This window comes from Lemur catta, chromosome 12 (genome assembly GCF_020740605.2).
Source record: "Lemur catta isolate mLemCat1 chromosome 12, mLemCat1.pri, whole genome shotgun sequence".
Classification (NCBI taxonomy): Eukaryota; Metazoa; Chordata; class Mammalia; order Primates; family Lemuridae; genus Lemur; species Lemur catta.
Window position 1 is genome coordinate 19,981,182 of NC_059139.1, and position 13,165 is coordinate 19,994,346.

The window sequence follows — 13,165 nt, forward strand, 5'->3', positions numbered from 1 at the left end:
ATGGGAAAGTATTTCACTTAATTTTCAATATTTTACCACTACTACAATAAATACACTCCATGTTCACATCCTTTATGAATATCAGTCATATGCTATGTTAATGTTTAATTGGGATTGTAGTCTCTACTGAAATAGTTTTTATTAAGATAATCATCCTTCTTCTGTCATATGTATTGTAACCTTTTACAGTTTTTTGTTTTTCTTTTAATTCTGTGCATTTGTTTATTGCTATATATAACATTTATAAAACCAAATTTAGAGATCTTTTTATTTATGCTGCCTGCCTTAGTGTTTTGCTTGGAAAACCTTTCTCATATCAAGACTAAATAAATATTTTATATTTTCTTCAGTTACTTTCAACATCAAATTTTTTCACTCTTATCTCACTAAGATGTAAGGCAGAAATTTAATCTCAGCCTTTTCTCCAAATAGCTTGCCAACTGCCAGTTTCTCCGCTGATTTAAAACAACTATTATTTACTACATACAATTACATTAGATGTCAATATCTGTTTCACTGATCTATTTATACCCATATCAATTTTTTTAAATTATTATGTATTTAAAGAACATTAACACTATGAGAATAAGTGTCCCTGTATTACGGTTTTTCTTCATTATCCCAACTTCTATTCCAAAGAAAAATTAAAGAGTAATTATGAAGTTCTAAAACCAGTATTTCAACTGAAGTTACATTAAAGTTAGAGATTACAGTATTTTGAAAAAATAAATCAGTATTTTTACAACATGGCCTTCCACTATGGGAATATAGCATGCCCTCCCTTCAATACATCACCTTGTCATCAGCTACATTTTATAGTTTTCTTCCCATTGGTCCTATATATTTTTAAGTTTATGAAAAATACTTAATTTTCATTAGTACAAATTGTGTAGTGAATCTACTTTTTTCCCCATTACATTTTCTAACTAGGTTTTCCTGGTATTTAGGAAGCCTATTAAAATATGATCAGCCAATAATGGTAACTTTAACTTCCTAGTGGCTTTTTTTTGTCTATTTGTTTTGGTGCTTACTTGTTAAGCACTTTATTGACATTCTCATATTTAATCTTTACAAGAGCCCTATAAGACAGATACAACATCATCTACAAAGGAGGAAACAACCCTTAAAAATTAGTCACTTACCTAGTATCATAAAACTTGGAAGTAGTAGTTACATTTCAACATATTCTTAAAAATCCCATGAAATGTTTAACCATTATTATTATCATCATCATCATTATTATTATCAAGAAACACAGACAAGAAACATCCTCACCCCATCCCCTTTAAGCAGGTATCTCGCATGATATGATCAACAGTCAGGGTTGTCTGTTGCAGACATCAATTAATATTCATTTTTTTTAACAGTTTGAGAGGGGTACTTCAAAACAGGAACAAACATCTTTTTCAGGTGTTTCAGGCACTCCCAAATTCAATATCCAAACTCCAAATTATTTCTTCTTAACAACATGCTGCTAATACTGTAAACTGTGGTAAATTTTCCTCCTTTACAATATTTTCAACTCTAATTTTTATTTTCCCAGCTTCTGCATTAGTTAGAACTCACAGAATCCAAGTCTGCCTTCTCTACAAGCCAGTAGGCATAAAAGAAGAAACCACTTGACTGAGGAAATTTCTAGCACTTATACATTAAAAATCCTCCACCTCCAATAGGTCCTCATTGATGTCTACCAACACAATACCCTGGCTTTTCTCCTATCTCCTCTCCTCCTCTTCAGGCCCTCAGCTCACCCTCCTACCCAGTTAGGCTCATCTAATCCACGGCACTTAGTGTTTCCAGCTAAGATCTCTTTTGGAACTTCACACCTGCACATCCAATTAACTACTCACGATTCCATTTGGTTGTTTGGGACTCTTCACATCCAAAGTGAACTCATCCTCTTGCCTCTTTCTCAGTGTCTCCCATTCTCAATAGGAACACAGATCTCAGGTATCACTCAACTCTTATTCCCTCACCCCTAACACATCTGAGCAGTTATCATGTCCTACTGACTCTAGCATGTAAATATCTCTCAATTACATCTACCTTTTCCAGTTACCACTGTCATTGCTCTGGTCTAGGCCACAATCATTTCTCCCGTGGATTACTACAAAAGCCTTAGAAACTGATTTCCAAGTCTCCAGCTTGACCCTCTCAGAACATTTCTCCACAGTGCAACCTTCCCACATGCTCTTCTCTCTACCCCCACCATTCTCCTTCCCCAATGCATATGCAGACCTCAGGTATCCGGAACGCGTCAGTATCTCTCAGACTGCTCTAGACTGGATTTTCACTGTCATGTTCCCAGAGCAACATGTAATCGTCCTAGCAAAAGCATTTAACAGCACTTAACTTTCTTTTTCCTGTAAAGTGGGGACTCTTGTTAATGAGTCTTGTTAATGGTGTGGGTATCACCCACAGCAGTACAATACAACAAAAGAACCCCATGTTTTTAATTAGCCTGTTGATTGAGTCCTAACAATGTTCAGTAACAGTGATAGGCAATGGGGCCTCCTTGTCTGTTTTCTGACTTGTACGGGAAGGCCTCTAAGTTTCAAGGCTAAATGTGGCTCTTTTGAGATAGTATCAATCATGTTCATCGTAAGATAGCATTCTTCACCATGTTAAAGAAGTCTGCTAATTTTCTTAGTTTATTAAAGCTTTCATTCATAAATGGATGCTGGTTTCATTTCAATACCTAACAGTCAGATACTGAGATAACCCTACAGATTTTGACACAGTAATTACAAATTTTCTGATACTAACCTATCTATCCATGCAGTCTTGAAATAAACTCTATTGGTTATTTTAACACACAACTGAAAACAACTTGCTAGTATCCTTATTAGCATTTTTATCCATACTCAGAAGAGAGACTGCTGTTGTAATTTTCTTTTTCTTGATTAGGTATTCCCATCTGGGTTTTCCTGCTACCACAGCATGGGCTTAACTTTTCTTCCATTTTCTTCAGTGTTCTAGAACAGTTTAAAATTTTTGGAGGTGGTACAAATTCAGCTTTTTCAATTCTTTCCCTCGTTATTGGCCTATGAAATTTTCTGTTTCTTGTGTGAAATTTATAATTTCTGTTCTCCTAGAAATCAACCCACCACATTCAAGTTTTTAATTTTTTTAAATAAAATATCTGTCCTTACACTATTTTATAATTTTTAAATCTTCTTTGTTCTTGTAATAATGTACTTTCTCAAATCTAATGTTATGTACATTTTTCTTTTCTTGATTTGCCACTTTTCAAATTGGATGATCTTTCAAAGAACCAAGTCTTGCATTTATTTACAAATACAGTTATATTGCTATAGTTTTGTTTCAATGTCATCAATTTATTTTATCTTTAAATCCCTTTTTCTGCTTTTCTTATACTCTACTCACTTCTAAAGCCAAGTGCTCAGATAATAATTATGTATACAGTTACCATTTATTTGGCACTTACTTTAGATTCAGTTTTAAGTGTCTGACACGTATCAACTCAATGACCCCTCAACACTCAATAAGGTAAATATAACTGTCCTTATTTTACAGATGAAGACATTGAGGCTTAGAAAGGTTAGATAATTTTACCCAATAACAAAGTGGGGAAAGCTAATATCTGATCCAAATCTGTCAGACTCTAAAGTGTTACTCTTAATTACCAATATATAAGACCAGAAAATTTTAGTTTTGGACACAGAATTAGTTACACCCTGTAAGTTTTGGGTTATAGCAATCTCAATGCCATTTTTCTAAAGAAAGTATGACTGCAGTTTTGTTTTTTTCTGAAACAAGTAACTTTAAGAGCATAATTATGAATTATCAAGGTTTTTTAAAATAACTTGAATTATTAATGTATAGTTTTATAGCATTTGTGGTTAGAAAAAGTGGTCTGTATAATTGCTAATTTTTAGAAATGTATCAAGGTTTTCTTTGTGCATTATCAATACATCTGGAAAGTAAAGGCTTAAGTTACAGGCTGCTTTAGGTTTTCACAGGTCATCGTGGACAGACTGAGGCTAATGTGAAGACTTGGCTGATACCCTGCACACGCACAAAATCTGAATTCAAGGAGATAATCCTATGACTTCTTTCAGTGTCAACTCCTTGCTTACCTTCCAGATCTCTTATACTCTTTTTTGTAGGACCTTTCCAGAGATGGTGATCTTCGGTTGTCCCGATGCCTGTGTCTCTCCCGTTCTCGCTCTCTTAAAGGAATTAATACACAGAGCTGTTTTCAACAGAAAGACTCAAAAACACCATCTCTTTTCACTGAACTCATCTTCTAAATAAATGGACCATATCTAAGAATTTTTCAGGAACTATTCGCTAGGGGCCATTTTTATGTCTCCTTAATGTATTAGAAGATAAAGGAGTTTTTCATGTTCCAGAAGTTAACTAACTTGGACGATTTTTGCAGTTTTCTTTAAAGAAAGAAGTCATACATGATGCTAAGCAATAAAAGGGAATTTTATTGTAATCTTTTCTCAAGACCTTCTAATCAGCCAATCCTTGGGTATTTAACCTACAGGGAAAACTTTAAAGGACTCTACACGTTACTGCTTTCTAGAACACTCTAAACTTCACCCATCAAATAAATGCAAATTATAAAGCTTTTACAGTAAAGATTAGGACAAAGTTCTATAATCAAAGAGCTCTTAACTCTCATGGGTTACAGGCCTGAGTTGTAGTTTTAGCTATCACTAACCTGCCACAAGACTATGACTAAGTCACTTTAATGCTATTTTTCATCTGGAAAAAACTAAATGGAGACGCTGGGTTTATCCAAGGTGAAAAACAGAATGAAGGATTTTAAAGCCTTTTCAACGTAAAACTGGAATTTAAAAATAAATAATTATAATAGCGTTGAGACTATTTAACAATAAAGTTCTGAAACTAAAATCTAAACTCCCGTGTCTGAATCAGAACTACAAATCTAAAGGAAGTAACCACCCAACCTTAGAATGGAAAAACAAAATGCTATATTAACGTGAGAGTCTAGCAAGAGGACTATAAAAATATTTAAACTCAAAACTATTCCCCAACTTATAGCCAAATAGAAGAAATATAAATACACTAAAATCAAAACTTACAAAACTAATAGCGATCAGTGAGTGCTTAGATATTAAGACAGAAATTGTTTTTTCACTTAAGGATTTCCCTGTTCTCAAGAAAGAGTCCTTTGAATGTTTTTGACATAACACACAATCCTCAGGTATACATTAAGTGTTCAAAATAAAGCAGCCAGAGCTTGGGATTCTACATTCTTCATCCGACATATTTCTAAAGTCATAGTTTACATATAGTCAATAAATCTCAATTACTGTACAGAAATTAGCAAATGGTGCCACATGTCAAAGATATATATAATTTGTAATGGCATGGCTGCTCAAAAGAATAATTGCCTATATTTCCAAATAAAAACTCCAAATACAGGATATTTCTAATTTTTGATTTTTAACATTTAGCCAATAAAACTTTGCATTTAAGAATAACACTTGTGATCATGACTGTTACCTCTGAGTGGGTAGTAATTGAAAAGACCAATTTGGATATAAGACACATTAGTAACACTATCAAGATGAACCCTTTTTAAAGCAAGAAAAATTATGTGTTACTTTTCCTAAGATTCTTCCTTGTTTGCAAACATTGAGATACTCCTTAGGGACATTATGCTAGCTTTCCAATGGCTAAACGTTGACTGTCACCAGGACGGCCATGGGAATTATTGTACAGTAGTACTACTCAGCTAGGTGAAACCCGCTGCCCACTTCCTCACCACACTACAAAACAGCACACTTGGTGCACCACACTTACTGCAGCTGTTTCTTTTCTCATTCTCTAGGGTAACTTTGATCTTTCATGATAGCAAATACATATATCCATTTCTTCACAAACCTCTTCTAAATATAGTTCACCCTAAAACAATCTTGCAATTGGTTATTCAACCACATTTTGGAGGAGGAGAAAAAGGAGGAAGATAGAATTTGTAAAAGGATAGGTTCACTTACCCCAAGAAGTAGGGGAGAAACAGCCAGAGGACAGACCATAGAATTTGCATAAACTTAACAATCTAGTGTACAAATTTATGAAGTTTCAGTTTCTTCCCATATATTTCTAGAAGTTATACCAGGACTTCACATGCCCCATGTTTGTGTCCTAGAAGCCTTCTATGTAATACAGATGACTGACACTCCACCTACTACCCCAAGGGGGCCAATTATAATGTGGCTGTGCCACTAAGGCAGCTCCAAGGCAAATGCCCCAGGGTATATTATAAAACAACTCCAAAATAAATATAGACTATTTTAGAAAGATGTAGATTCTCACAGTAAAGGGAGTATGGTTTAGGATACAGTAGATTAGAGGTAATTCTTGTAGCACTTGATTCTACTGAGATCCTCAGTTTACAGGACATCTGAGTTTCTTCAAATACATAATTCAAAGTTTAAGCCTCAATGGAAGAATTTAGGATTTGCAGCACAGCCCTGGCAACTCCTCTAATTACAGCAACCCAAAATGGAGGAGGAAAAAAACACTACTTAGTTTGCACCAAAATATTTTCCCAAAGACAAGATTACTAACAATCCTTCAAAGTCTGAAGAAAACTATTTACAAACTCTTTCCAGTTTAGATTTTCACCATAAAATTGTAAAATAAACTATCACAGGCCTCTGCCAACTAGTTCATGACAGAATAATTAAGAACAATATTGAAGAGAAACGTTAGTTTATGCTGGAAAATATTTTATAAAGTCTACCGACTCTCGCTCTGCCCACCAGAAATCAGTCATCTCTGCAAGAAACACGGGCCCTTCTACCCTCCGCCGGGCCATCCGGGAGAGGCAACAATGCAACCTTCCAAGCACCAGTCACTCTCTTGAGGGCAAAGAATGACCACTATCATTTACTGCCAAAATGTTCAGTCAGAATCAAATCAAGAGAGCCATGAGAAAAATGTGGAAACAGAGATGTGAACTGGTTTCTGAAATCAGCTGTGGAGCAACAACAGGAGGCACGACTAGCTCTCTACACACCCACAGAAGGAAGTGACCTGGCTTGGGGAGCTCAAATACTTTTAGCACAAAAGTTCCACAAGACAATGAAGGTAAACACACTACAGGTGAAAGAAAGAGAAGCACCATTGTTAGCTTGACAGCTGAAGACCTCAAATCTTCAACAGAGTTCACTGAAGGCATAAATAAATATTAGCACAATTGTTATCTATGGCTTTTATTTTTCCACATAAACCAATGGTTCTTAGCTTTTTGAGGTCACAGACTTACACTCACCTCTTTCAGAATCTGCTTTCTTTTAGAAAATGCACACACGCATATAAAACTTTGCATATAACTTCAGAGCATTTCTATAAGCCCATCTAGAATCCCAGTTTTAAGAATGCCTACTCAAAACCTTATTTCTCTTGTATTTATAGATATTTGATCTTGAAAATAAGAAATGTAGTCTAGAATGGAACAGTATTTTTTAAACACAACTTTCTTCAGTATGAATCTGTTTCAATGCAACAAAATCTGGTTACAAGCTATTCTGAAAACTCTTTGATCATGTGTAACTAATCTTATTTCACTTTACAAAGAAACAGAGCAAGAAGGCAACAATGTACAATGAACTTCTACTTATCCTAAAAATCAGAAAGCAAGTTCTGTTAACTAGTTAGATTCTTGGTTGATAACATATACAGAACATCAATTCCAAAAGAAACTCTATAACCTGGTGTGCTGATTACACTGCACATAATTTAATCTATAACAAAAAATACAAGATCTTTTATGTCATAGGATCATCATTAAAATGTAAACTATTAAGCAGAGTAAAAGGCTTATATTCACTGAGATGAATCTACATTGATAATTTTTTAATGCTTTTCAAAACTGCATTTTTCTGATATCAATTTATTTACTTGTCAGGTGTCTTTTCCTGTCGAAAACAGTGTTTAAACGCTTTCTTTCTTTTTATAAATCGAAATGCACTGCCGGACCCTTTTGGTTTGGTTTGCCATTAACGGAAACTGACTGCGTCTGGGCCTCTGCAGTTCAATGAAGAAGCCCCCACATCCTGTTTACCTGCTCCGCTCGTAGCTGCGGTGGCGGGCTGGCGTCCTCCCTCGTTCATAATCGGATCTGTAGCGGCTGTCTTGTCTTCTCCTGTCAGGACTGCGGCCTCGCTCCCGCCGGTCCAGGGACCGATGCCTCTCGCCTCGCCCGTGACTGTGATCTCGGTGCCGGTGATCGTCATAGTGTTTGAGCCTTTCTGGGGACCTTCTTTCACTGGAAGCTTTTGGGAGTGGGTATGGAGGGAGATGCCTAAAATGAGGACTACTGCTGTTATTAGCACTGGGCAGGAAAGAACTGGGGTTGTTCTGGAAACTATTAAAATTGGGAGGTGGGAAGTTGTGGTGCGAATATCCCGGAGGATACTGATAATTAACCTGCTGTGGCATGACTGGAGGGGGCGGGGGGTGAGGCATGGAGGGTGGAGGCATCATGAAGGGGAAAGTGCCTTGCCCAGGAGGTGCTCCAGGGACTGGGGGGTTATTGGGACAGGGCATGGGGGGAGGCATGGGAGGAAAACAGGGAGGAACTGGGAAGGGGTGCCTCATCTGGTGGTTGGGGAAAGGGGGCCTGATTGGGCAGGGGGGAGGGCCCTGTGCTGACGGAGGCATGGGTGGAGGGAAGGGTACAAAGTCTGGTCGTGGAGGCAGAAAATTGGGGGCTGGAGAGTTCGAGAAAGTAGTGGAAGGGGCACTTGGAGGTTCATATTGATATTGCACAGGAGGCTGCTGAGGGTGAAGCAGTCTCAGATTTTGGGGCCTGAAGGCTGGTGCTGAGGGTCTGGCTCCATGTCCTCCTCGTCCTCGGGGACATCCTCGTCCTGGGTGGAATGACATTCTATGACTTTGTTGGAGAAAATATAAAGGGAAAAAGTTTAAAAAAAAAAAACGTCACTATGTAAACAGGGTTTCATTAATGCCTGACCATCTTGATGAGCAACTAACACACCCCTTAGTCAGGCTGCTGGAATATTCCACCCATTTAATACCAAGTTCTCAACAATATCTGAAACTCTTCAAAGCCAATAAAGTCATCTTCCCCTGTCTTGGCCACCCAACCCATTGCTATGGTCAGTCCCTGGACTTTGTCATCCTTAAAGCTGTTCCACCTCCAAAATGACAAATTCAACATTCCATTGTTCAATTATTCACTGTCATGCTCCTGCTCAAGTTCCCCCTCAATCTTAAGCTCACATGTGAGGTCCATACACATCTGCACCAGCATCTTCCTGTGTTCACCTCCTACCCACTCAGCATAGACCCCACGGCCCAGCATCTCAGTAACTCATTTTTTAATACCCTAAGCTCCAATGCCCCTCTCTACTTCAGTCACAAGAACCTGGCAATACCACAGCCTTAGAAGAATGCAAAAATGTTTGTTGTTTAAGCCACCCAGTCTATGGCATTTTGTTATGGCAACTCAGGCTGCCTAAGACAAAAGTGTATACACTTCCAACTTACTCTAATCTAGCTCTGGCTTCTGTCACTACTCCAGTGAGTGAAGTGACCAGTACCCACCTTGTCTTGAAAACCAGTGGTCATTTTCAATCACCTGACTTGATCTCTATGCAGCATTCAGTCGAGTTGCCTCACCCCCACCCACCATGGAGGCTTTCCTTAGCTTCCTGACAAAACACCCTCACTGTGTCCTTCCTACCTCTCTGGCTGTTCCTCCTGACAGTCTCCTGTGCCAGTTCCTCCTCTGCTAGGGGGCCTTTGACCATTTGGTATTCCTCAGGGGTCCAGCCTGGGCACTCAGCTCACTCTCTCTGCCAAGGTGACCTTTCCCAACCGTGTTGCTTCAATTACCACCCATCTGTCAGTAACTCCCAAAGTTACATCTCTAGCCATCAACTTCTGAGCTCCAGACCCACTTTGTCAACTGCCAACTCGACCTCTCCCCTTGAATGTCTGACTCTGCAAATTCAACATAACAATCCTAAAAGGAATTAATGATCTTCCTCTCCAAAATAAACACTTGCTCCTTTCTTAGTATTTTGTATCTCCATAAATGACACCATTAATGGTTCTCACAACATATACCAGGAAATCACCTGACAACTTTTCCTCCTTCACCCCACTTAGCTAAAAATTGATTTTAAAATTCCTATCAATTATGTTATAAATACCTTAATAAAAAAAATTTAAGAAATTAAAATTCCTATCATTTATGCTTCATAAATACTTTTCAATTCATCCACTTCACACCATCACCTGTTGCCTGGCTATTACAATAATATCCTTGCTGGCCTTTCCACAACCACTGTCACTGCTCCCAAGGCTTTGTTATGTTCCCTGTTCTCACAACACTACGCTGCTTCTTAGAAGGTCCTATAATAATTACAATCTACCAATTAATTACCTAATCCCACCTTCAGTTTCTACATGCACCTGAGAAGTACAAGCTCCATCAGGGCAGGGCTCTCGGATGTTTCATTAACTGTTCTGGTCTTGCTCCCTAGCCCCGTGCACAGCCGTCTGTTGTGTTATACCCACTGCTTAAAGAATGAACACATTTCCCCTTCTCCCCCAGTACCTAAATCCTTCCCATCCTCTATGTGGCATCGCACCAGTGTTTGCTACTCTTTCTGTTCTCCCAAACACATCACATCACTCACCATGTATTGCCTTGCATCATGATGTACTATCTGGATATGTCACATCTTCCACAGAGAATATAAGCTCTAAAAAACAAAGAATAAAATAGATATAAATATGTCTCCCAAACTGCAGATGCTATAGAATATTTCTGCAATTATCACAACACTGATTTTTGCATTCTCCAATGCACTTAGCCTACTAACAAAATGAAGAGCATGTTGAACTGCATTACAGTTTCCAACTAAATTTTAAGATGTCCTTATTACTTGTAGCTCTGACTCAAAACTATCAGTAGCTAAAAAGACTGAAAAACATAGGCATATCCTATCTCTAACTTACTAAAAGATTGGTGTAAAAATTATTTCCCCTCCCCTGCTTCATATTCTAGCTTCCTTCATTATAAAACCATGTAGGAATAGATCAAACACGAAAATCACAGAGACCAGCATTCAAACTCAAACATAACCATAATCTTGTTAACACAACAGTTATGATTCTTGATTTTCATTCTCACCTCTTCCCATAGAAAGACACTGTGAACACAAATAATTTTTCAAACACTTGAACTTCAGCAAAATGTTAAAATAAAGCCTCAGATAAATATTCTGTGCAAAAAGCTTTTAAGTAGAAACATCTTCCTAAAGCCTAGGTTTTACCAACAGGCCTAAGTAGACTTTCAAATGGCTTATGAAAATAATTTCAAATTATACATCAATCATTGTGCTTAATAACGGGCACCAAATAATATCCAATTAATTATTGAATCCAATGCCCTTGTGATAAACCTGGGGCCCACACAGCTGATCTTGCCACCACAGGCTACTCAGTGCTGGCAGAATCAAGTTCAAACTCCATGCTTAGCATTTAAGACCTTATAAAATCTGGACCCAACATCTCCTTCCAGGCTTGTTCTCCATTACCTTCCCCACAAAACCCCTACTAGCCCAGATTTTCCCAGGTATTTAACACACCAAGTACTATCACTCAGCTTGTTCTTTGCTCCCATTCTTCTCTCTAAAATCTCTTACCCAGTGAATTTCTACTCATCTACCAATCTAAAATATCACCTCCTCTGTGAAGCCTCTCCTGATTCCCTTTACAAAGTAATTCCATTTGTTCTAGACTTAGTCTACACTTACTTTTACAGCACTTACCAGAGACTGCCTCATATTATAGTCATGTGTGCACATGTCTAACTCCTCCACTAGCTCCTTGATGACATGGGTTGATTCACAGTCATTTCTGTATCCTTCATGGCCCCTGGCAGAGCATCCTGCACACAGTAGGTGATGAATAAATGTTTACTGTCTCACAATAGATTTGCATTATGGAGACTACACAGAAAGTAGAACTTTTCACTGATTTGTGCAACATTTAAGGAGCCCATATATGTAAAGCACTGTCCCAGGCCCCGCGGATTCAAAGACAAGTAAAACACATAACCTGCAGGATTCAAGTAATCAGAACCCACATACAAAAAAGTTTTTTAACAATACAATATAATGCGATAAACAGAATAAAAAGAGGTATGTGCAGGGTCTAGAGAAACACAAAGGAGTGTGCTGAACCTAAAGGGGGGCAACAGTCAGGGTCATTAACACTGTTGTACAGTGAATGTGTAACAGTTGAACATTCACTACCAGGTCCTCACTGGATGTTTCTACAGTTAAAAAATCTACGAATACCTATAATGAAATTACCTATTACAGGCATGATCAGGCTGTGTTGTGGATGCAGACTTTAATTCAGAAGTCAAAGAATTCACTGCAACCGTAAAAGTAACTGTTTTCTGAGTCTGCCTACTCCTAGGTTGCTGTTGTGAATAGTTAGCACGTCCAGGAACGTCAGTACACGTAAAAAGACTTGCAAAGTGTGACTACATTTTTATTGAGAACTCCCTCTTTCCCCTAGGTGACTGCAGGCCAGTCACCTTCATCTGGCAGAGCCCTAATTGCGCGTTTGCCTGTTTGCATCTCCCGCCAGACTGTGCCCCACGAGGCAGGCGCCGGGCTCGCGGTCTCGCTCCCCTCCGACACCCCGGCAGCCCCGGGCCTGGACCACAGCGTGCGCCCCACAAATGAATGAAAAGTGTTCTCTTTCATTTCTATTTATGTGCGGGATCCGGGCCTAGGGTCGCTCTTTTGCCCTTAGCTGCAGATCTGAAGAGGGGCTGCCCGACCCCAACTCCCAGGAGCCTTTCACCCAGCCCCGGACTCCAGCCCCTTTTAAATCCGGACACTACGAAACACTCCCTCTTCCAACACCCGCAAGGTGCCCCTTTTACCTACAAAAGGCTCTCAGGCCGCAAGATCGCCGTCCGAATAAAAAGGCAGGCTAACAGGGCAGCCCCCAAGACAGTGGCGCCGCCCGCGCCTCCGGAACAGGAAACTGAGAGAATTAAAAAGCAAACCTGTGAAAGCTGGGTCAAGGGAGGGAAAACTCTTCGGCCTGCCGCAGCGCCTTTTACGCGGTGATTGGCGTATCAATGAGAGCGACGGGTCTCTAGGCC

The 13,165-nt window shown here is 38.8% G+C and overlaps 1 protein-coding gene across 5 annotated transcripts in view; it reads right to left on the reverse strand.

The window, feature by feature from the left end:
* Positions 1 to 13,080, reverse strand: part of DROSHA (drosha ribonuclease III) — a 105,346-nt gene extending 92,266 nt beyond the window's left edge. For 2 of the 5 annotated variants that reach the window (XM_045566541.1, XM_045566539.1), the window contains exons 1-5: positions 12,941 to 13,067; positions 11,811 to 11,929; positions 10,674 to 10,739; positions 8,069 to 8,899; positions 4,101 to 4,193 (exon numbers count right to left, since the gene is read on the reverse strand). In XM_045566541.1, the coding sequence (XP_045422497.1) occupies positions 4,101 to 4,193; positions 8,069 to 8,899; positions 10,674 to 10,693 (944 nt within the window). In that variant the 5' untranslated portion in view covers positions 10,694 to 10,739; positions 11,811 to 11,929; positions 12,941 to 13,067. Of the gene's footprint in view, positions 1 to 4,100; positions 4,194 to 8,068; positions 8,900 to 10,673; positions 10,740 to 11,810; positions 11,930 to 12,940 lie in introns of all 5 variants that reach the window. The other 3 variants (XM_045566537.1, XM_045566538.1, XM_045566540.1) reach the window with 3 other exon arrangements.
* Between the last annotated feature and the right edge of the window lie 85 nt (positions 13,081 to 13,165).